This window comes from Spermophilus citellus, assembly GCF_964194105.1.
Source record: "Spermophilus citellus genome assembly, chromosome: 16".
NCBI lineage: Eukaryota > Metazoa > Chordata > Mammalia > Rodentia > Sciuridae > Spermophilus > Spermophilus citellus.
In genome coordinates, this window is record NC_138196.1 from 76508149 (window position 1) to 76533364 (window position 25216).

At 43.0% G+C, this 25216-nt stretch overlaps 1 protein-coding gene across 1 annotated transcript; it reads left to right on the forward strand.

Moving 5' to 3' along the window:
* Nucleotides 1-6609: 6609 nt before the first annotated feature.
* Nucleotides 6610-11970, forward strand: NEFM (neurofilament medium chain). The gene is made up of 3 exons (XM_081269862.1): nt 6610-7946; nt 8560-8684; nt 9953-11970. The coding sequence occupies exons 1-3, from the start codon at nt 6873-6875 to the stop codon at nt 11511-11513; spliced, it is 2760 nt and encodes a 919-aa protein (XP_081125988.1). The 5' UTR covers nt 6610-6872; the 3' UTR covers nt 11514-11970.
* Nucleotides 11971-25216: the final 13246 nt, after the last annotated feature.

The window sequence follows — 25216 nt, forward strand, 5'->3', positions numbered from 1 at the left end:
TTATTCATGGCTGTCTCTTCACTGTTTCCATATATCTTAAAAGCTGCTTCTTTGCCAACCATCCCATTTTAAACTTTTACTAATGAAGACTGTGAGCCAAGCTCTCTCTATGGCCAAGAGTCAAATGCTTATTATTACATCTCTCAAAGTAGGTTCAAATAGTTTGACATCTACCAAAAAGAAAAAAAAAAAAAATATATATATATATATATATATATATATATTATGATTAAAAGATTTCATTTGAATTTGAATGTATATAAATGTGTATAAATACATTAGTAAATAAATGATATAACACATTAACATGTAGCACAAACTAAAACTTTCTAAAAACTGAGTCAAAAGTGCATGTGAATTTCAATAATAAATAGATACCAGATAAAACAATAGGTGCATGATCAGGGATGTTATCCACAGAGCACGAACTAAAATGAATGAACAGATGCTCTTCAAAATTACATAGAAAGTTAACTTAGGATAAAATATAACAAAGACAAGTAACTCCAAGTTTTTGTTTTTAATGTCTTTAATAAAGTTATAAATCACAAAACAATTTTCATCTGAGAAGATATCAAAATGTTTTATTTTTATTAAACTAGGGAAAAAACCACAAATGCATAGTGTGCTTTGGGTCTTCTTAAAAGAACCTAACAGTTAAACAATGAGCTTTACATAGAGATTTTTTTTAATGTTTATTTTTCAGTTTTCGATGGACACAACATCTTTATTTTATTTTTATGTGGTGCTGAGGATCGAACCCAGAGCCCCGCGCATGCCAGGCGAGCATGTTACCGCTTGAGCCACATCCCCAGCCCCTACATAGAGATTTTTTTAAGATGCACAGCATGGCCTTCTGATGACCATAGTGAGGTTCTCCCTCTAAGGTCGACGAACTCCTCAAGTCCCAACTTCATTCCACCATCTCTCAGCTGTGTGCATACTTAACCTCTCTGTGCCTCTGTGCTCAATTCCTTTTTTTCTACAAAATGGGAGTAGTAATAGTGTTATCTCAAAGAGTCATGATGATTAGACGAGATAATCCAGCCAAGTCCTGGCACAGTGCCCAGCATAAAATAAGCACTTAATAAATTCAGTTATTAATTCAACTATATTGTTAATATCACCATTTATCTGCCTCTTCTCAATGTTTTTAATGCAGATTGAAACTGGATTTGACACCCTACCAAAGAATTTTTTTTTTTAACATTAGCACTAATGTCAGAAAGTCTGAATTCTAGTTCCAATCCATCCCTTACCAGATTGTGGTCTTGGACAAATGCTCCAATCAATTTAATCAACTATAAAATGAGAGTAATAATTTGCCCTCTACCCTGTCTAACCTCAGTGCTCAGGCCAGACAAGAATAACGTTGTTTTGTTTTGTTTTACTTCTTGGATGTAAAATCACTGTTCACATGTAAAAGTCTCATGGTGTCAATGATGATGATGGCTTTGGGGTTCAGGGTATCATTAACGGTAAAGGAATAGAGTACTTGGGCCTGCCTGGGCCACACTACAATTTCCTACCTCCCACGGCTACACACTGCGGGCCACATACCAGCCAGGAGCTTCCTAATGATGTCCATCTCAAAAGACCAGGAAAAAGGCAGACAGAGAAGGAGAAAAAATAGTATCAGACCAAATTAGGCTTTCCTGATTTATTATTATTATTATTATTTTCTATAATTTTATTATTCTTCATCTAAAGGGTCTTTAAAAATCTTCCCTTACAGAAAAAAAAAAAAAAAAAAAAAAAGGTAAATACCTGGCTAGAACCCAGGTCTCGTGGCATACAGTACATACTTTCTCCTAAAAATAGCAAATTACATATTCAGATGCATTTAGTTTACAAAACAGAGCATGGAATCATATAAACAGAAAGATTCCATCTAGATTTACATTACAGAGGAAAAAAACAACTAAAGAAAGTACCTACATCATTGTCTCCCGGCATTTTGTCAATTACCTTCAGCATACACATATATTCATTTTAACCGCAAAACTAAATAAAGTATTCTAAAAGATGTGATGCAGTTAGCAATCTAAGGGACAAGAGCAGATGATGATGGTGAGCCCATGGATCATGAAAATATTGCTTTTCAGAATTGCCAAGATTGTGAAAAGAAGATCCCATCCGGGAAAGTAAGATTCATTCATTAGGTGAGACTTTTTGACTTTACATCCCTGGGTTTAGCTGTCTTCAGAAATTTGATCCATGGATAACAGATCCTTGATCTGCTATCGTTGTTCAAAGCTCATTTTAATTATAGGTTTCTAAACAAATAATTATGCCTCTTGCTATGTCTCAGGCATTGGTAAGGTTGGAATAAAAAAATGCTGTATCTAAAACATGGCTGCACTGGTGCAAAGTTACACGCAATGCAGAGTTTTAAAAATTCAAGTGCAGAACATCAAGATCTGCCACTAGAGGAAACGCCAAGGTGATTAACAACACGCTGAAAATTAATGCTGCAGAACTCTTTAAAAGACATCCACTGAACTTTATTTTCAATATCCTCTTTAACAAGGCTCTATTACTTTTTAAAATTCCAAGTCTTCCTCCTCTGGCTTTCACAAAACTGATTCACCGTGGCAGAGTAAAACAAGAACTCAACAAGCTCTGTTAAAGCCAAGAACTACATCTTTCCACATAAAATATGAAATTTCCAGAGAGAGAATTTCAACACTGATTCCGTTGTTATTTGGAACACATAAAGATTGAATGCATTAAGTTTTTTTTTGTTTAAACTTCAATCAACTTTCTAAACTCAGTAGCTAAGGGAAAAATAAGACAATATTCAATGCATAAAATGTTTAGCAAGAGAAACAGACCCCACTTCAGTGGCTTAATGTCAGAAAAGGGACACTGGTCCAGATGGATTTGTTTTAATTAAAAACAATAGGGACATAAATACATGCTCCAATTTTCCTGATAAGAAACAGCCTTTCTCCCCTGAGGATATTTTTATTTTGTTTTAAACATCTGAAACAAACAACAAAGTTAAATTGGCTTTTAAAGTTTGACATCCCAAGCCTCAAGTAGAAAAGTATAACAGTTTCCTTTTCCCTTATGTTCTAGTTCCAACGGACTCAGGTCCTAGCCTCCTACGTCAACAACCCCTTAAATAATCAGCAAAGGACAATTTATTAATAATTATTCATCATGAGTTCGAGAATCAGATCCCAGGCCAAAGGTTCAGAGGCAAGACATCTCAGGAGGCTGGGCAGAAGTAAGAGAGCCTCATCTTGGACAGATTCAGCCTACGGATTTGACAGTAGAGACTGCCTTCCGGAGCCTCGTGCTTGCTGCCGGGTCCCTACATCCTATCCTCCATTTCTATGCAGCCAAAAGATATTTTTTAAAAGAAGAAATATAAAGAAATAGGGAAAGAAGGGAGAGAAATGCTTAACTATTTTATCTTTGTTTTGGCCCAACAAAAAACATCCTTATGCAAAAAATATGTTCCATTATCATTAAACAGACCCTAAAACGACTCACAATATTAACTTCAAGTTAACAGTTGCACTTTAGCTACAGAAGAAAGATAGAGATTGGAACATGCTTTGTATTTCTCTATGGGAAGTGATTTGAAACAGACTGGATCTTATGAAACAACAAAGCAGAGACAATTTCATTAAAACTCTTACATCTAAATCATGTGTAACTTCCCTGTTCAGAGTAAATTACAAAGTACTACAGTAAACTCAATTCTGTCAATGCAGCATGGTGAAGTAAGTTCAACGCAGCATTTCCATGCTTATTTTTCTCTCATTAATATTTTAATAAGATTCCATAGACTTTTTGTCATTGGGTTTTTGTAAAAAATAAAAAGTGCAAAAACATTTCTATGAAAAATATTAAGGTGGTGCATGTACTTCAAAAATATGAGACAAAATGGGAAGAACATTATAGCTTTTGGTAAAGAAGTTTTGACACTAACTTACCAATGGTAATAACCTTCAAATCACCTTCAGGAGAAATGTTAAAGTGAAAGGGTCTAATTTAAAATGAAACATTTTGTCACACATAGCATAAGAGCTTTCATTTTTCTTCAGTGGGAACAGTTTCTCCTTAATAAAGTGATTGTTACAATCCCATGCATTATCCTGCACAGCCCAGACTGAACCGTACTTCAGATGACATTGAAGTTACAATTTTAAGCTTAGATGCACTAGATTTAGCCTAAGTAATTGGCTCTGATTTTGTTTGTACGCATCTCTCTCTCCTCCCTCTGCAACCAGTTGGAAGCTTAACAATTTTTTGAGCTAGTTTGGATACAAGGCAAAACAGGCTAATTGTGAAATTAGACATGTGTTTCCTTGTAAATGTCTCTCTGCCGAGTCATCTCATTGCCAAAGCCCTAAAGAAAACTAACAGCTGAAGCCTGCCCGGCAACCATGTGCTTCCGTTGTAGAAAGCGCTTTCAGAGAATGTACAACAAGAAACTGCCAGGGTTTTATATATTTTAATAAAAGCAGGAAGCAATACATAACTAAAGTATAATTTCTGCATAATTAGCATGTAGTATTCGCGAGATAGCATCCTGCTGAGTCCAACGCTGAGATCCAGGACTTTACAGAGGCAAGGAGAGACAAGGAGTCTTTTCCTTTGTTTGTCCATATGGAAATCTTGAATTTATAACATTCACAAGTCAGTCCCCCTACTCTGTCACCTGTCTTAACACCTTGAGGCACAGGCCCTCCTTGCCTGAGAGATAACCAACACTCAGCATCTGGGAGCAGCTTTCCCCCCCTCACAGTCCGCAGTACTGTGGTAACACATTAATGAAGCAGAGCTAACTCCCTAAATTCATTCCTTCCTTTTAAACTCTTGTTTTCCTTTTAACACAAATGAGCCAAGAGAGTATATAAAAATTAAAAAAATAAAACTTCTGTAAACCCAAACCTATTCTGATTACTTACTGATTCATGCAACCCTGTCATTTAATAAAATGGGGACTCAGCAAAGACGTTGTGAAAAGAAGCGTATTTAAGTCTGGAGTCTGCTTTATAAGCAGGGGGTCTTTTCTCACCTATAACAAGCATTTCACACTTGGTCACTTGGGCTGTGGCCCCCACCTGTCATAATCTAGTATTCTGCCCTTCACTCTGCCTTGCTTTGTTCTGAACTTTTTTATCCTGAATCACCCCCAAAGCATTATCCAAAATAAAGGCCCATTTTGACAGTTAGAAATGCACCAGAGAGGAGAAAGTCTGGTAGAGTCCCTGTTTAAATAAACATGTTTTAAGATATGGAAAATCCATACCAAACCATTCACTAAAATCTATATGGAGGAATATATGACATTTTAAATGGAAGGGGGAAAAAAATACCTGGGTTTATTCAAGGTTGTGATGAGTTTATTTGGCAACTTTTAAAACTAAAATTATTCAGATGCCCTTTCAAGCATTGCAGTTACACATAAGAAGTATTGGACTGAAGGATGAAAAGGCAATTGTTTGTGTTCAAACTTAACATAAACTATACATTTTTTTTTTTTACTTTTCATCTCTGCAGATCTCAAGCTCCCCTTTCCAAGGTGTGTGAGTATGTATACATATACACACACATATATGACCTTCAAGTTTCAGGCCTCGTATCTCCTGATTTCCTGCATCATCATATGTTAGAAAATTCAAAGTGGGCTCTTCAAGTATATATATTTCTTTTAACTGACTTTAATGAATTTTGGTTGTTTTCAAAATCTGCAATCTGTTCATTGTGCCAACCCTGCATTGCAGAGAAGTCTTAGCGTGGGATTCCTGCTTAGCTCCTGCAAACAGACTCACTACACAGGCTTTAATTGTATTTACTCGGGAGAGAGGAGGGGGAAGGGAGCTCCCTCCCACCTGCCAACCTGACAATCAAGGCCCGACTAGAAGCCCACCCGCCAGCAGAATTTCTGGCGCGGGGCCTGGGCGCTGTCCTTGGTGCTGCCGGCGCCATGAGAGCACAAGCGCCTTACCTTCTGCCCCTGCGGAAGTGCGGACGTCCCCCAAATGTGAAGCAGAATGTAGCGCCATATCCCACTTTTAATACAAGTCACTACCCCGGCCTGTCTTCTTTGTCCCCTTCCTGGAGCCTTCAGGGCGACCATTCCTCAAGGTCTTTTTTCCTTGTAGACACAACTCTGCGCTCATCTCCGGCTGCCTTAAGACAAGGAGTGGGGGAAGGGGAGGGAGGCAAGGGGAGATGAGCATGGGGGAGGGGAGAGGAGCGGATCTGGGGGGAGGGGAGGGAGAGGACGGGGAAGAAGAAAAGTTTGAAAGAAAAAGGTCCCGGGGGAGTAAGGGGCTCAGAGAGTAGGGCGGGGTGAGTGAAACTGACCAAGGATCGAAGTAAAAGGAGAAAGGGGCCCACAAAGACGCAAGGAGTGATGAAGTACCAAAGAGGAGTTAAAGCAAAAAGTAACGGAAAGGGGGCAAAGAAGAGAAAAGCGAGGGGCTAAAGAGGTGGAGAGCAAGAGGGTCCGAGGAAGAGCTGCCCAGAGGGCGGGAGTTACTAGACAAAGAAACGGCTTTGGGTGGATAGTCTCACCAAGGTGAAAAATGTAATCTGAAGGTGAAAAATGGAGAGAAGGGGACTGCGGGGTCACCAGTGGTCTAGACCAAAAGGGAAGCTGGGAGAGGACCCGGGACGCGGGAGCAAAGTGCGGGGTCCGCTGCGGCGCTGGCCCACGTGGAGCCGGCGCTGAATCACTGTTAAGCCGGCTTCCCCCTTCCCCCCGGCCGGGTGCCCGCAGTCCCCGCCTCCTCGGCCGCCGCCTCCACGGGGCGGGGCCCTGGCCCGGGACCAGCTCCGCGGCTATATATGGGCTGCGCCGAGGCCAGCAGAGCGCTGTGACAGCCACACACCCCAAGGCCTCCAAGATGAGCTACACGTTGGACTCGCTGGGCAACCCGTCCGCCTACCGGCGGGTAACCGACACCCGCTCCAGCTTCAGCCGAGTCAGCGGCTCCCCGTCCAGCGGCTTCCGCTCGCAGTCTTGGTCCCGGGGCTCGCCCAGCACCGTGTCCTCCTCCTACAAGCGCAGCGCGCTCGCCCCGCGCCTCACCTACAGTTCGGCTATGCTCAGCTCCGCGGAGAGCAGCCTCGACTTCAGCCAGTCCTCGTCCCTGCTCAACGGCGGTTCCGGGGGCGACTACAAGCTGTCCCGCTCCAACGAGAAGGAGCAACTGCAGGGGCTGAACGACCGCTTCGCCGGCTACATCGAGAAAGTGCACTACTTGGAGCAGCAGAACAAGGAGATCGAGGCAGAGATCCAGGCACTGCGGCAGAAACAGGCCTCGCACGCCCAGCTGGGCGACGCGTACGACCAGGAGATCCGCGAGCTGCGCGCCACACTCGAGATGGTGAACCACGAGAAGGCTCAGGTACAGCTGGATTCTGACCACCTAGAGGAAGACATCCACCGGCTCAAAGAGCGCTTTGAGGAGGAGGCAAGGCTGCGCGACGACACCGAGGCGGCCATCCGCGCGCTGCGCAAAGACATCGAGGAGTCGTCGCTGGTCAAGGTAGAGCTGGACAAGAAGGTGCAGTCTCTGCAGGATGAGGTGGCCTTCCTGCGGAGCAATCATGAAGAGGAGGTGGCAGACCTGCTGGCCCAGATCCAGGCGTCGCACATCACCGTGGAGCGCAAAGACTACCTGAAGACAGACATCTCGACGGCGCTGAAGGAGATCCGCTCTCAGCTCGAGTGCCACTCTGATCAGAACATGCACCAGGCCGAAGAGTGGTTTAAATGTCGCTACGCCAAGCTCACCGAGGCGGCCGAGCAGAACAAGGAGGCCATCCGCTCCGCCAAGGAAGAGATCGCAGAGTACCGGCGCCAGCTGCAGTCCAAGAGCATCGAGCTGGAGTCTGTGCGTGGCACCAAGGAGTCCCTGGAGCGGCAGCTCAGCGATATAGAGGAGCGCCACAATCACGACCTCAGCAGCTACCAGGTAGGAACCGCGGCTGCGCATGCAGCCTGCGCCAGCGCCAGCGCCGCGCGCCCCCGATATTTGGGCGCGCGCCCAGGCGCCCTCTCTGTCGCGCTCCCTGGTGGCCGCTCGCCAGTGCGCACGAGCGGCGCACACCCAAGTTAGCGGTGGTCAAGAGTCCTCGCCCCTCTCCTCCACCCAGCTGTTTGGAAAGTCCTGACCTTTTACAAAAACGTGCTGCTTTTCCTCAATTGCTCTAGTTTTCTAGCACTTTTCAAGTAGGGGCACTTTCAGGTAGTTGATAAATAAGAAACTTATTAGCATGACTCATTATACAGAAACGCATGTATTCTCTACTTTTCTGGCAGTGATCCCAAGAGCTCTCAAAATTGAATTCAGCCCAAATGGGGAGTGAGGAATAGGTCCGCTAAAGAGATTCCACGCGTGTATTTGTTCCCTTTGAGACGGGTCTTATTGTCATATCGATTTTGTTTGTTGGAGAAAGGGGGCGGAACAATGTCTGAGAGGTGTGCAGAGCTTCAGGGAGATTGGGGTCGGGTGGGAAGGGGACAGCAAGTGACTTCTGAAGAGTCGCTGCTTAGAAGGATGAATCCATAGAGACTCTTTGTTTCAGGATACCATCCAGCAGCTGGAAAATGAGCTTCGGGGAACAAAGTGGGAAATGGCTCGTCATTTGCGTGAATACCAGGATCTCCTCAACGTCAAGATGGCCCTGGATATCGAGATCGCTGCGTACAGGTAGGGACTTGCTGCCCACGTGGGCAGAACCCTAGACGCAATGCGGAGGCCATTCAGGCAGAACCTGCGGCACTTAAGTTAAAGCAGGCAGGTTGCCGGAGTCTCCTTGCTTAATTAAGAATTCCTTGAGAATTGCAAATGTGGTTTTATCACTTTTTAATCCAGCTTTTAAAAACATGGATATAAGTTGAAATGAAGTGTTTTGAATTTTGCTTGAAAGGGGGTCACTACCAATTGATTTCAATATCTGTGCATACATTTTTGTTTCAGTGACAAATATTTTTGATTGCTTAAAGCACAAGTGGTGGTTTCAGCTTTTCAAATCTGTAATGTCAATGACAAATACCAGGACATTCTATTTTTCTGTTTCTCTATTACAGCTTACTATTGCCATCATCTGGCTGAGGATAGATTGATATATTAGAATATAGATACATTTATTTTTACAAATGTAGATAATGTAGATGTATTATATTTGTGCTAGACTATATGGTTTAGATTATATATCTATATACACACACATAAATATATATCATGTATTATATTTATCTACATATATCTAGATCTAGCATTACATATGAGAACAGGAACTCCTAATTGATGACTAAATTTGAAGTACAAAATTCTTGATTAAACAGTTTTTCCTACTACCAGTAGGTAATTATAAAATGATATGAATAAACTGCACTCTCTTTTCAAGGAAGTTAAATCATTATATTAAATAGACAATTATGATAAAAATTGCAAACCAACTTATAAATTGATACATCCATATTAGCACACAGCTATAATTTGATATAGCTTTACTTCTAAAATGTGCTTAATAGTTTTGTGAAATATTGTGAACAATATATGTGTTTTAAAACAATGAGTACATATCCTGAGAGTCCAAATGCTCATGAAGGTCACTAATGGTTGGGTTTTGTTTTGGGGGTGGTGGGGATTGGCTGCTAAGGAACTTTGTAGCATATTCATATTGCACCAAATGAACCGCTGCTGCAGACCAAGGCTTTGGCGGCTGGGTGTGGTTAGTGGACTACTGGGAGTGGTTAGTTACTGCAGCAGGCAACCAGCTGGCAGTTCAGAAGAATCTGTCTCTTGATGACAGAGTATAACAGTGAAATGACAGCAGGCCCTACACTGGCTCGATGGAATCTTTTCCTTATGTGATTCTGTTTATTCAAAAGCAGCTACTACATTACCCATAATTAGTGAGGCTCAGAAGGCCGATGAGATTTTCGGTATGTCTTATCTTCTTTTTTCCTTAGAAAACTCCTGGAGGGAGAAGAGACCAGATTTAGCACGTTTGCCGGCAGCATCACTGGGCCTCTGTACACGCACCGGCAGCCCTCAGTCACAATATCCAGTAAGATTCAGAAAACCAAAGTGGAGGCTCCCAAGCTAAAGGTCCAGCACAAGTTCGTGGAGGAGATCATCGAGGAAACCAAAGTGGAGGATGAGAAGTCCGAAATGGAAGACGCCCTGGCGGCCATCGCAGAGGAATTGGCAGTTTCCGCGAAGGAAGAGGAGAAGGAAGAAGAGGTGGAAGAAAAGGAAGAGGAACAAGAAGCAGAAGAAGAAGCCGCACCTGCCAAAAAGTCTCCAGTGAAGGCTGCAGCCCCTGAAATCAAAGGAGAGGAAGAGGGGGAGAAGGAGGAAGAGGAAGGCCAGGAGGAGGAAGAGGAGGAGGAGGAGGAGGGTGCCAAGTCCGACCAAGCTGAAGAGGGAGGGTCTGAGAAGGAAGGCTCTAGCGAAAAAGACGAAGGTGAGCAGGAGGAGGAGGGGGAGACGGAGGCAGAAGCTGAAGGGGAGGAAGCCGAGGCTAAGGAGGAAAAGGCTGAAGAAGCGGGTGCCAAGGAGGAGCTGGGAAAGCCAGAGAAGGCCAAGTCCCCGGCGCCCAAGTCTCCAGTGGAAGAGGCGAAGCCAAAGGCCGAAGCCGAAGTGGGGAAAGAGGAAGACCAAAAAAAGGTGGCCAAGGAGGCCCCCAAGGAGGAGAAGGTAGAGAAGAAGGAGGAGAAGCCAAAAGATGTGCCAGAGAAGAAGAAGGCCGAGTCCCCAGGGAAGGAGAAGGCCGAGTCCCCAGCGAAGGAGAAGGCCGAGTCCCCAACCAAGGAGAAGGCTAAGTCCCCAACCAAGGAGAAGGCTGAGTCCCCAGGAAAGGAGAAGGCTGAGTCCCCAGCCAAGGAGAAGGCTGAGTCCCCAGGAAAGGAGAAGGCTGAGTCCCCAGCCAAGGAGAAGGCTGAGTCCCCAGCCAAGGAGAAGGCTGAGTCCCCAGCAAAGGAGAAGGCTGAGTCCCCAGCCAAGGAAAAGGCCCCAGAGGAGGTGGTCAGCAAAACCCCAAAGGTGAGCTTGGAGAAAGATGCCAAAGAAGAGAAGCCTCAGCAGGAGAAGGAGAAGGAGAAGGAGAAGGTGGAAGAGGAGGGAGGGAGTGAGGGGGAAGGGAGCGACCAAGGTGCAAAGGAATCCAGGAAGGAAGACATAGCGGTCAATGGGGAGGTGGAAGGGAAAGAGGAAGAGCAGGAAACCAAGGAGAAGGGCAGTGGGAGGGAAGAGGAGAAAGGCGTGGTCACTAACGGGCTAGACGTGAGCCCCACAGATGAGAAGAAGGGGGACGACAGAAGTGAGGAGAAAGTGGTGGTGACCAAGAAGGTAGAAAAGATCACCAGTGAGGGGGGCGATGGTGCTACCAAATACATCACTAAATCTGTAACCGTCACTCAAAAGGTCGAAGAGCATGAAGAGACCTTTGAGGAGAAACTAGTGTCAACTAAAAAGGTAGAAAAAGTCACTTCACACGCCATAGTAAAGGAAGTCACCCAGAGTGACTAAGATTTGAGTCCATTGCAAAAAGGTTAAGCCATATGACAATTTCAAAATGCATGTGATTGACAGCTTCAAAACAGAACGGGTTCTCCCATGGGGGCTCCAGACATTGTATTTTACTTTGTGCAATATGAGGGAACTGCATGCAAGCTCAGGGTGCTCCCTCCTCAGTCTTTGGGGGATTCAAATGCATGATATTGTAAGTACCTGGGGAATTTGCCAATTTCCCAAGCTGTTGGAAGAGGGGCGCTCAGGGGGGGATGTCTTGAGATGTATTATGCAAAGTACCAACTGAGCCAAAAATAATAAATGAAACACAGAACTCTCTTAGCCTTAAGAAAGCTATATATGAATAATTATGTTTACCTCACTGGTGCATTTAAAATGGACTTTTGTTCATGGGAGAACCTCGCTGACATGCACAGTTTGCAACTTTATGTTGATCGATGTTAAACGTCACAGCAGTACTTGCTCAATAAAGGTCATATTGGAAACAAAGTCGATTGCTTGACGTTGTGTCATTTCACAGTGAAATCTCTGCAACCTGAAGCTTTCTTTCCCTGAAATGGATTATGGGTGGGAATTGTGAGGGAACTGGACTTCTTACCACCATTTCCCTGAGAGTGTCTACTTGGAAGACATAATGGCTGAAGGTGTTTTCGGGTGTCCAAATCTTTATTTAACCCAAGCCTCATTCTAAAAATTTTAAAACTATATTCCTGCAATAGAAATAAAAGCACTCGATTAAAAAAAAAAAAAAAAAGAGGTTTGGTGGGATAGAAGTCTTCATGTTTCCATCTCCAGCCAGAACTCAGAGAACTTCAGATGGAAGGAGCAATAACAGGGTTTTTCCTTGTGCCTTGGGGGTTAGTCACAGACCAAGGGTACTGTGGCATTAGCTCTGTCCAGAAGGAATAAGGCTAAAACCACTAACACACCTCACAGGACACAGCCACGCCCCAGGGTCATGCTCACACATGCACACACCTGAATCTCTGGTTCTTGATTTGGCCTGTAGAGAGTTGTATTTCTATTGTTTTACTAATGGGGGAAAAACAATGTCAAAAGTAAATAAAGCACCCTCCTTGAGAAAAGAAAGACAAAATTCTCTGACACAGGCAATAAGTGTTTTTAGACCACAGAGACCTGCATTCCCTTTTCAAAATGTATTTGCTTTAAAACTTCACAAGTGTTAATATATTAATTAGGATATTGCCTTTTGCAAATGCTAATTTTTATTATTAATAAGATCAGCCCAATGATATAATCCTTAACATGCTTTTTAGTGGTCTATAGAGATATTCCAATTTTAAAGCCTAAAAGTAGCCAGGAACATCACTGTTAATGGCAGTTTTTACTGTGATGACTCCTAGTCATTTAACCATTCACAAATAATACAATTTTTTCTATATCTACATAACACCTGTACAATTATTTTTTTGTATTTTTTAAAATGACTCCTTTTATATTAAAGCGCTAATTTTTCTGAAGTAATAATGTGCATGATACCCAAGGTAAAACAGGATTATTTAAATATAATCAGGAAAGGGACCCTGTGTCGGATTAAAAAATAAAAAAGGGCATATTGGAAGGATAGCAGGTAAGTTCTATAATGAGAAGATCAGCAGAGGGAGCAGGTGCTGAGAAGGAACAGCCTCCCAGAGACACAGGACACTGGAATAATCACATATGGGTCTAATTGAACTCAAACTTCAGTGTTGCTTCATTGAAATTTTAGGAACAGAGTGTCATATATTTGTCTCCCATGTTGAGCACCAAAAGGAGGAACACCTTGATTGACAGTCTTACCAAAACTGACTCCAATGATGGAGAAGCAAGTTTCCCCCCAAAAGGTCGGGAACTGTTATCAGAAATGAGAGCAGGGACTGTACATGGTCTGTATACATTTTTTTAAATATCTACTAAACATACAAATATTATTATAAAAATCCCCTCTTGCTCCTAAAATCATCTCACTAAATGAGAATACTTGTGCTAGTCCCTGGAACATAAACACCCCCCACACATACCCTTTTGTAGCATATACTGTTTAAAAAATGGTAAGATCAATCAACATAACTCTCAAAGCCAAAAAATAGAGACTTATCTCATCAGCACTAACTTTTTCAGCTCTTTTTTCCCCTAATAATATTTCTATGTATTCTAAAAGACAAAATCATTATTCTGAACTCTTTAAAAATAATAGAACAACATTCTTTTGATATCATGCAAATATTTCCAAATAAATCCAGTTGCCTGCTTGGTTAATGAAGTCAACAGATGTTACTAAGGACTGGGGTCTAGAAATAACAATGGTCTTCTTTTCCGGAATTACTTATTCTGTTGTCAATGCCAACTGTTACACTATTATTTAAAGAGAAAGCAATTTGAAATTCGTGTTTCCAAATATATTCAGTGATGACAGGAAGAACCGGCATTTAAGCTAGCGCCCAAATCAGGAAATTAGAGTACCCTCTCTCTGACTGCAGCCAATATCTGGCTTCAATGCCATTAAGCCATTGAAAATTAGAATTTCTACTTTGCCAGTAGATTGCTTTAAAGATACTATTTCATTTTATATAATGTGAAATATCTCAAAGCTATTCTTTCTCAAATTTTAAATATAAAGAAACAAAAAAAAATTTTAAATCTTTCTCTGGGTCACACACACAGTAGATGATGGACCTGGGATTTTACACAGAGTACATACTCCTAGCTCCTATACTCTGCTGCCCCTCCAGCACGTCTGAGTGCCACCTCACTTTTTACAGATGTTCAGTTGTGGTCATTTCTTTTTTTGTCAGACTGAAAGAAAGTAAACAAAATCATGCCTTCAATATGGCATTTGTTTAAATATACCTTTAGTTGTTGATGGGCCTTTATTTTACTCATTTTTTATATGCAGTGCTGAGAATTAAACCCAGTGCCTCACACATGGTAGGCAAGTGCTCTACCACTGAGCCACAACGCCAGCCCTCAATATTTAATTTAACGTCCATCTACCTTTTCACGGTCTACGGCACTGTGAGAATAAATACTTGGATACAAAATATGCAGTGATTCCTTCTACCACACAGTTTGCAATGCACAAAAATGTGGCAAATACTTTTCTTACAGTAACTTTTATATTCAATTTTTTTAAAAAAAGGAAAGTGCTATTTCTAGTGCATTTCTTTCTATTGCCAGTCAGTGCAGAGACAGTATTAAAACATGAGGATATTCATTTCCACAACAAATAGTTTGGTTGTTCCAGTTTGGAACAAGTTCCTTTTTCCCTAGTGGTTTATATAATTTACCCAAAGGAAAACAGGAGCTATTTTTAAGTGAATTGTTTTTTTAGGTCTACACAAAATTTCTCCCTTTCCAGGGCCCCTCTAGAGGAGTAGAACTTTGACAAAAGTATTGGACTAGAGTTCAAGTCCCGATCCTAGATGGTAAAGCTGTGTATCTTGGGACCATTACTGCCTCATTTTCTCAGGAAGATGACATCCATGATAGTACCTAGCACTGTCACAGGCATATAGTCGGTGCTCAAAAGCATTTGGTGAACATATTCAATTTTAAATTGGATCAAAGCTATAGGTACAGACTTTAATTAGAACATAAGAAAGGAATTGTTCCTTTAATTTCCTTACATGTGATTTCAATACAAATTCTAATTACAATGTTTATAAAGTGATGGACATATCTATGGAGGTATATAGAACATGACTATCTGAAACTAAAAGGAAGTTATCCTCTTTTTCCTGCAAGTTTCTTTCTAATCAGGGTTGTTTAGTTGTCTCTGAATTGGACTTCTGAATGGCTTAAGTCAAATTGCAAATGTAGAACTCATCAAGTCTGACAAACAGCAGGTATCAATAAATAGAAAATTCTCACTGCCATCGTCATCATTATTACTACTTGTTAAAAATCGGAAATGAATACAGTCATGTTAGTTTTATTAGATTGCTGTGTCTATAAGAGATACACACCAACAAAACTCAGCTTTAAAGAGGTTCAAGAAGTGGAGGAATTAGATATCTTTGCACTAAACTTTACTTTCTATATGCACATAGAATCACAGCATCCTTGAGGTTGGATCAGCTTCTAATATTTAACCCACTTTTCTCATGTCCACAAGGTAGATTCCTAACCCACAGTTGAAGATCCACAGTGACAGGGCCGCACTTTGTGGCAAGCTATCCCGACTAGCAGCTTTGACCGTTTGCAAGGTCTTCTGTTGACTGCTCTAATCTCTGACCCCACCTACCTTTCACCCACGGGTGCAAGTTCTGGGGAATCCTAGAATTCCTCTTCCCTACTCCCCTGGAATGGATATTCAGAGAGATGAAGACCTGAGCCCAAATCCAAACAACTCCTAACAGTAATGCCAATTGTATTTACTACCTACCAAGAGGTTTTAGCACTTTCTCTATAATGAATCATTGAATCCTCATAACAAATATATATGTTATTATTTTCATCACTATTTTCTGCAAAAGTTTGGGCAAAAGGAACCCAGGTCCTTCTTATATCACACCCATGCCTTTTCTCCTATATATTTTATAGACTAAGAACAGCAAGTATATGTAATTATTCTTGCTCATGCTTGGAATGCAGCTTCTACCTGTTGGGCTTAGACTGCCCTAAATGGTCCCTATTCTCCAGTTTTTAGTTTGTGGAGAAATTAACTGACTTTCAGGATGTACTACTCTAAAACATTGTTACATAAGTGGCAGAAATATCACAGTCAACAATCGGTTCCCCTGGGTGACCGTGCAGGTTCCATTATCCTGTGCCTGCGTATGTAACATTATTTTGTGGAATCCTCTTTACCAGAAATAATATATTAAGATTCCAGTTGGTGCCTGAGGCATTACATATCTATCTCTCTCTCTCTCTCTCTCTCTCTCTCTCTCTCCCATCTCTCTTCATTTCTCAGACTCCTAAGGAGGCAATGAGCTACTAGATAAACACTTTTCTATTTGTTAGTCACCTTCAATGCAGAACTGGTTCCACAGTAGCATGTATCTGTCATCTTTGACCAACACTTTGTTCCTTAACGATGGTGACAAGGGAAGTATCTAGGTTGGATCTAAGTGATGGACTGTCAAATGAAATTATTTCCATGCATCAGCAATTAGAAAACATAAAAGCATACCTTGAATGCAACATGTCAGAAATTTGGACAAATTTGGATATGTCATTTCAGTGTGTCACCCACTGTCATCTGTTACTCTCCTAATTTGAGATTAAATTTCCCCTGCTAGGCATTACTGATTACCAAGCTTAGTAACCACCAGGTCCCTGTGAAAGCAGTTAACTATGTCCACCCACTGAGTTCAGTCCCTTGGCAGATTAGGATGAGTGCATGACATTTGGAGAGCTGAGGCCCATCTCCGTTTCTCATCAGTCACCCAAGAAATATGCCACCAAATCTCTCAGAAGAAGAAGAAGCAAACTGCTTTGCCAATATTTTGCCAGGGATATGCTCAGAGAATTTTCTCCAGAAAGCAAATCCAGAGATACCAAGAACAAAGGCAAAGAAGAGAAAGTAAATGGATTCACCCAAAGTAGCTGCTTCTTCCTCCCATTTGTTAAAAAGACATGAATGAGCTCTTACTGGAAAGAAAAAGAAGACTGGTTAAAGAATGAGAATGGTGAATAGCATTAAGAGCTGTAACTTGCCCATATTAACACCCTATAACTCCATGTGTCACCTAGAAAAAAAAGTATATATGTGCATATGTAAAATCCACTGCCAATTAACACTCCATTCAGTTCAGGGTTCACCATGCCATTCCTGAGACATTCCATGACACTGGTAGGGAAGACCCACAACCCTTTCCGTCAGTACTAATACCCACTCCTCTTGGTTCTCCAAGACAGTAGCAGCACAAACCTCCAGCTTGTCTGTACAAAGGCCGAGTCTGAAATGTCACATGGGTAAACTCTTGGGGTACGACGGCCTCTGTTTCATTTTGTTTCCTTGGTTCTTCCCTCCAAATCTGTGCAAGCAATCAAAACAATCCTGGAAGAACAATACAGCTTTTAAAAAAGATAGATTTGGGTGTCCAATTAGGTCTGGGTATCAAGAGAAGGGATCTCAACTACTCCATATCTCACTCTCTAGAAAAATTATATATTCCAGATTCAAAGAGGCCCAACGTGCAGAGCCACCAACCAAGGCAGAGACCCCCAGGGGTGTGGGGTAGGCTATTCCAGATCTGAATCAATACAAGGGCATCTGACCAGCCTGGAAAAGAGACCATGATAGAAAACGGATATAAGGGCAGCAGGTGATCAGAACACGGCTGAGTGATGGGAAGCCCAGCAGGAACAATTCAAACTCCAGTTCTTACCCACTCAAAACCAGGGCTCAATGAGGAATTTTAGAACAAACCCCTGCCAAGAAAACCAGTTTCTTGTCGAAACCAATAGCACTTCCTTACTCTGGGCTTTTCTCCTTTAGTATTGGATGTGAGCAAGTCATACACGGTCACCCAAGAGGCAAGTGAGACCAGACCAATGCTCTGTGCCCAAAGAGTCAGCGGCTGCAGGAAGGGGGCCTACTGCAGAAAGCTGGTTATGTGAGTCTGCCACAATAGTGATGTCCTCCTCTAGAGCAAAGCCATCGAAACATTCTAACGCTCACTCTCCAGTTTAGAAAGTCGCATCAGATGCACCATCCCGTTTAAGTCTCACGATATGTAGGACAGATATTGAGATCTCTCTTTTCAACCTGCAGAAACAGAAGCTGAGCCATGTGATTTATCTACACCAGAGGAAAGTCACCAGTAGGCCCTGCTACACGTCTCACTCTAGGATCCTTTGTAAAGGAAAAGATGTTTTACTCTTTAAATTCTAAGCATAACAAATATTCATTGTAAAATACTGGTGTATATAATATGGACCCACACTCCTGCCTCCTCAGATTACTATGATATTTCAGAGTGTTTCCTTCCGACCTTTTTCTATGGTCAAATTGGATATGGCGGTGATCATTTTGAAAATTTCATTGGTAACTCATTTTTTTTTCCAATAACAAAGGATTATAAATCCTTCCCCGCTCTATTTCAAATTGCTCACCTGGACTTCATTTCACATGGCACTTAGCGGATCCCGCCATCCAAAAACCTCCCTGACATCTATGGTCACGGTAACCTATTTATTCCAGTTGGATCAACAGCTTCAAAATTATGTACTGTAACTTCTAAAATGTTTAGATTATAAAAATAAGTATGCCTAATTGGTAACAATGATATTTACTGTGAAAATGATCCTTGCACTTGGCCCTTTGTTAAAGGCCTCATTACAATGCACAATCAATAGAGATTTGTTGAGATCAACTTATGCAGGAGCCATGCAGCTGTAGAAGTGAGTGGTTTGGTATTTGATCTATCCCACTGACATCTGATTCAGCATGTGCAATCTGGGGTGGGATTATTTTTGTTTCAAAAATTGGCACTGGGAAAATACATATCAATGGCAAAGGTCAAGATATAGGTGACAGAGAGCTGAGAAAAATCAAAATAGAAAGCAATTTGAGAGATGAAGGAAAGATCAGGAGAGGGACTAACAGAGAGGCTGGAGGAAAAAAAAAAAACTGACAATGTAGCTTGGTGAGAAAAGCAGGCCCAAGCAATAGTAAAAAGGTTCACACACCTCATGAGAGTCCTTGGGCATGTCTTTCAGAGATGCTCAAGATCATGAGGTCAAAGGGACATTATTATCATCATACCTAATATCTGCTACATATTTATTGAATGCCATTAACCAGACTACAAACTTCACATGGAATATTTTGTATAATTTTATCATTGTAACCCACGAGATTAAAATAATAAGATCTCTTCTAACAACTAAGAAAAATAATATTAGAGTATTTAAATGAAACATCCAGTGTCCCAGAATGAGAAGGTACCAGAACAGCCTCCAGCCAATTGCCTCTGACATAAGCTGTTGAGCCTGTTCTATGCATTCCTAAAAGGGACATGGGGCTTAGTCCCGCCCTGGGATCTTTCCATTCATTTTATAACGTTTTGCCAATATTGGAAAATCTTTGGTGATGGGTCTCCTGTCGATCAAGACAGCCCATTCCATTTCTGAACAGCTCTGGATTCATTCATTCATTCATCAAGTATCAGTAAATACTGATCTTTTATGAAACAGGCATAGCTCCAGAACTTGGAAATATAGCAGTGGACAAACGAAGTCCCTGCGCTTTTGTGGACTTCATATTCTTATAGCAGCAAGTAGGGAAAAACAAAAAGGGAAAGATAAAAGATTCAAAAGGAGATCACTACTTTGAAAAAAAATCAAGTCGGACTAGACACAGTGGTGCATGCTTATATCCCTAGCTACTTGGAAGGCTGAAGCCCAGAGGTAGGAACATCACTGGATCACAGGCATTTAAGACCAACTGGGCCCATTGCAAGACCCCTATCTAGAAGGAAAGAAAGAAAAAAAGAAAGGGAGGGAAGAAAGGGAGGGAAAGGTGGGGTAAAGAGGTTAGATTTGCATATAACCTCCGAGCATCTTCCCCACATACTTTAAGTCACCTCCAGATTACTTATAAAATCCAATACAATGTAAAAGATAAATAGTTGTTAGACTATATTATTTAAAAAATAATGACAAGGAAAACAGTCTACCCATGTTCAGCACAAACACACTTTATAAAATAGTTGTGATCCTCCCTTGGTTGAATTCACAGATGCAAAACCCACAGATACAGCGACTTAACTGTACATAAGGTATTATGGCGATATCCGTGACAGGTACACAGATATATATGCGAGAATCCATTTCAGGCAGAAATTACAAGCACAAGCTGTAGGCAAAAACATTCTGCTCAGCATGTTTGCAGAATAAGGAGGCCTGGTTGGCAGGAACAGAAGGGATGAGCAGGAGGTCAGAAGCCAGCGTCAGGTGAGGCTTTATCAAGCAGGGTCTTGTAGACCACAGTAAGTACAGCTTTCGGAAGGGTTTGAGCAGAGGAGTGGCGGCTGACAGTTGTGAAGGAATCACTCTATGTCTAAGACAGAGAGAGCTGAGGCCAAGAGGGCCAGGTTCAAGGCTACGAAATCATCTAGGTAAGGGATTTGGCACCAGGACCAAAATGGTAGCCCAATCCTGGGCCACTGAGCACATTTTGAAAGCAGACCCCACGTGCTGCTAGGGAACTGAGGAGAATAACACAAAAGAGAAGCCAAAGCTGACTCGAGAGTGCCTGGCCTGGGAAAACCAACTGTCGGAGTGTCCACTATTGATACCAAAACCCCCAGCGAAGGCTTCAGGGGAGGTTTAGGGCAGAGCGAGGGAAACTGGGATGCTGGATTTGCCACCTGAAGTTGATTGCCATGAGACATCAAAGTGGAGATGGCATCTCAAGGAAAACCAAGTGCCATCGGTCCTGTGCTCCTTGTTTGACCTGTAAAAATGTGTGTCCCCCCCACCCCCCGACCTCTCAGCACTGTGAGAAAGAACTGCTTCCAAACAGGATGCTGGTGATTTTTATTATCATTGAAATTAAAACCTCAACCGTGAAGAATGAAAATAGAACAGATGGGGAAATTGGTCCCCATATGGATAGTGGGATGGGGACAGAGGAAAAAACAAGCCAGAGACACAAAATGAAATTGTTGGTGGAAGCAATGCAATGTGGCATGGAGATGAGGGTGAGCAGGGCCCCTGTTTAAGTCTTTCAAAGTAATTTTCCTTTTATTTTGATACTTCACAATCAGGTTGTTCCCAGCCAGAGGGATCCACCTTTATTCCCCAGAAATTATGACTCATAATTTCTCTAAGAAAAATGGCTGGCTTTAGTCCACTGCTCTTTAAATCCCATGCTACAACAGATGAGGTTCACAACGCTCAGAGGTTTCCTGATTTTTACACTCATCCCAAGCCAGTAAGTGACCCTACTTTGAAGTAGTGGAGCTACTCCAGGAATTAGCTACCAAATGGGCAGTAATAAAGCCCAGGAAGAGAGAAAGAAAATGAGAGAGGGGGAAAGGAACTCATGTTAAATGGTATAGGCTTGATCATTGTTGCACCAATGCTGTGGGAACCTAACAAATATTCTTCACTAACCTACCCAGTATGTTGTCATCCTGGCCACCAAAAAAGATCTGGAATAATAATAACCTCATTTGCTGGCCACCATGAGATGAGCAACTATGCTTACCACAAGCTCCCACCATGATGTGTTGGCTCAACACAGGCCCCCAAAATGGCAGGGCCAACTGATCATAAATGGAAACCTCTGAAACTATGATCCAAAATAAACTGTTTCATTTCTCTAAGTTGACTATCTCAAGGATTTTGTTACAGTGACGGAAAGCTGACCAATGCAATATTTCAGATCAAAAACTTTGGAATGGTTCTTGACTTCACACACTTTCCCACATCCAATCTTCCATCAGTTCCACTGTCTCCACCTTCAAGATACATGCAGGCACGTACACCAAATCAACCCGCCATCCCCACCACAGCAACTGGCCATCACTTCTCACCTCCATTTCTGCAACAGCCTCTTAACTGGTCTTCCAGCCCTCCACAGTTATCCCTACAGCTCATCTCCTTGACACAGCAGCCAGAGCGATCTTTCTAAAACACAAGTCATGTCACATCCCTGGGTGGCTAGAAACTCCCCAAAGGCTTTCCAGGACTTTACCCCTTACATACAAGTACACACGTGGCTTTCCCTAGCACTGCTTGCATTCTCGGCCCAAATGCCACCAACCAACGCGCATTCTCACCCAACCTTCATCCCATTCATCCAACTTCATTTTTTATTATCACCTATATCATATGACATAGTATAAGCTTTAAAAAAGTCACCAGCCTCTATGAAAATGGGAGATTTGTGTTGTAAATGCTGTGTCTCGGGAAAGTATCAAGTTCTTAACAGGTACTCAGAAAGTCTCTGATGAATTAATCAACAACTAACGAAGAAAGAAATGAAATGATGGTATAAGCTTCCTGGAATCCTTTACAAGTAGATCTGACCTACACTGGGTTCCCAAATCTGGCATTCAGCTGCAGAAAAAGCATCATAACAATGCTGACGAAAACTGGCCAGCATGGGGGCTCCCAGACACCGAATCCTCTGAGCATCGGGACTTCTTCCTCTGCTTGAGCCTCTGAGGGTCCTGGGCTTCTGACTGCAGGGTCTCTGGCCAGACTCCGGAGTTCCCTGGGATTGATGAAGGGTCTAGGGCAATTTCTACCTCATGTTTTCTAACCCAAACCGCCCCAACCTGGAAAGGAGCAGAGGAAGTATTAACAGATGGATGTTACTTGAGGAGACTGAGGCCTGCCTTACGACAAACACACAGCAATGCACACCTTAAAAAATGGAAACACGAAGTCACAGGGTCAGGGTGTTCAGGAAGGTAATTTTTCCTCTGGGTTCCGTCCTGCCCTTTCCATTAATTTACAACTCTCCCTGACAGGGGCCTGCGCACAGAACATCACAAAGGGAGGGGCCAAATGGCCTTATCACAATGGGCCTCCAAATGGAAGAGGAGCCGTGGCCCTAGAGACTCTACAAAAGCTTTTTATCAAGCCATCAGGGAGAGTGAGCAGGATGTTTAGAAGACAGCGACAGGAGATGAACCTTTCGTCTTCTTGCCACTGGTTTATAATACAAAGGGAGAAGCTGAGGCTCTGTGCGCCTCCCTTCTGTTGTAGGCTGCAGCCTCCAGCCTCCCGGGAACGATCCGCTCTCGCAGCAGGCGAGCGCGTGCCCGCGGCCCGCCTCCCCCATCCCTGCGGCAGAGTGGCGCAGCGCCGGAGTCGAGCTTTTTCCGGTGAGAATCAGACTACAGAGTGGCCGGCGCCCCGCCCAGAACTGAGAGAAAGGGCACTTCCCCAAATGACGGGGATGTCCACCTTGCCCGGTTGGATCCTGGGGTCCCAGAGCCGCCCCAGGCCTGGAAAGACACCTGGATCCCTCCTGAGCAGAGCGAGTGGCAGAAGTTTCCCGAGAGGACCCTCCCCCTCGCGCTCCCCCACCCCATCCCTCCTTCCCAGGGCGGTGGCCGTTTGGTTGCAGCCGGGGACCTGAAGCGGGCGCAGCGCCGCAGCTGACCGCTCCGCCGCATCCTCCCCCCCGCGCCGCCACCCGGAGAAAGATCCAGCAAAGGAGGGTTTCCGGCGCCTCCCCCTTCCCCTCGCTGAACCATCCCTTGTAGCTGGGCTTTCAGAATCTGTGTCGCTCAGCCAACTTAAAAATATTTCAAAAGTCTTGGAACTTTATCATTTTGAGGAGGGGGGGTGTCAGTTAAAGTTATCTGAGGGTGCGGTTGCGGCAGTTTGCGTCTAAGTTGGGGATGGGGGAGATCGCTCACTGTAGAGGGCTGTGGGCGGCACCCACAGGTAGTCCCCGGAGAGCACCCTCGGGCTTCACCCAGCGGACAGGTTTTTAATCTCTCACCTGCAGCCTGGGTCTTATCCCACCCCAGCAACACACACACACACACACACACACACACACACACACACACACACTTGCCCTTGTAGGATGGAAACAAAGAGAACAGCTGTGACCAGTGACAAGGGGAATGAGATGGGAGGGAGGAGGGGGTGGCGCCCAGGACGAACGCACTGTGCAGAAACCCGGGGGCGTCACGTGGGGATCGTTGCAATCAGGAGTGGGGAAAAGTGACATCTGGTCATTTTGTTTATTCAAGTCTTTCATCTTGGTTAGCTCTATAAATCTCACAAGTTAGATTTCCTTAAATTACTTTTGAAATCTATTCGATGGTGCAAAACTCCAGTGTCTTCCCGAAACACCCTCCGGTGGGCTCCGTCCAGTTGGGAACACGCCCAGCTCCTCCCAGCGTCGCCGCAGCGCCGTGCTCAGGAGTCCCCGGGAAATGCCGGCCCAGGTCCTTCCCTTTCCACCCGCATCTTCCCTGATCTCCTCCAGGGAAGGTGGTGCATTGAACGCTCACCTCGATTTGTCCTCTGGTTTCAACCTAATTCTGTGTCTTCAACCGTGTGAATGCTTTGTGGCTCACAGGTGAGATTCTCCAACATGTAACCCTTGTGCGTGAATGTAGGAAGGGGAACCGGGAAAGAAGAAGCTAGAGATTCTCTCTCTCTCTCTCTCTCTCTCTCTCTCTCTCTCTCTCTCTCTCTCTCTCTCTCTCTCGTGTGTGTGTGTGTGTGTGTGTGTGTGTGTGTGTTTAATTAAAAGGTGGTGTTCTCCAGTGAATAAATAATTAGAGAGAAACTAACAAGTCAGAATGAGAAGATCTTTTCCTCTTCTCAAACAGAGGTAGGTAGTTTTCAGTGTAGGGTTTCAGTCTCTACTAGTGGGATAGAGAATAAAAACAGCACATTAGTTCTGCTTCATCAAAGCTTCCTGGTCATTTTTATGGACATATCAGGAAATGGCCTAATATAGGAAATTATAAAGATGTGGGGAGGTTATAAATTGAAAGAATGACATTTAACTAATATCAGTGGGATTGTTGGTCATCAATACACAAATGAAAATTCTTAAATATTGTTGAGAAACTTGAGCCCCATCTACACTATTTTTTTTAAGAAATTTGTTTCATGTTAAGGCAACTTGTAATCAGCATACTTTTTTCATTTAGTAGAAGTTTCCCACTTAAATTCATGTTTAAACTTAAAATGTATATATATGAGATATATGATATAGGTGTGAATACATATCATACATATCATGTATTATATATTATATATCATAT

Coding starts and splice junctions, on each gene's coding strand:
- NEFM (XM_081269862.1), top strand. CDS start 6,873: ATGAGCTACACGTTGGACTCGCTGGGCAACCCGTCCGCCTACCGGCGG. Junction 7,947..8,559: donor ACGACCTCAGCAGCTACCAG/GTAGGAACCGCG, acceptor TCTTTGTTTCAG/GATACCATCCAGCAGCTGGA. Junction 8,685..9,952: donor ATCGAGATCGCTGCGTACAG/GTAGGGACTTGC, acceptor TTTTTTCCTTAG/AAAACTCCTGGAGGGAGAAG.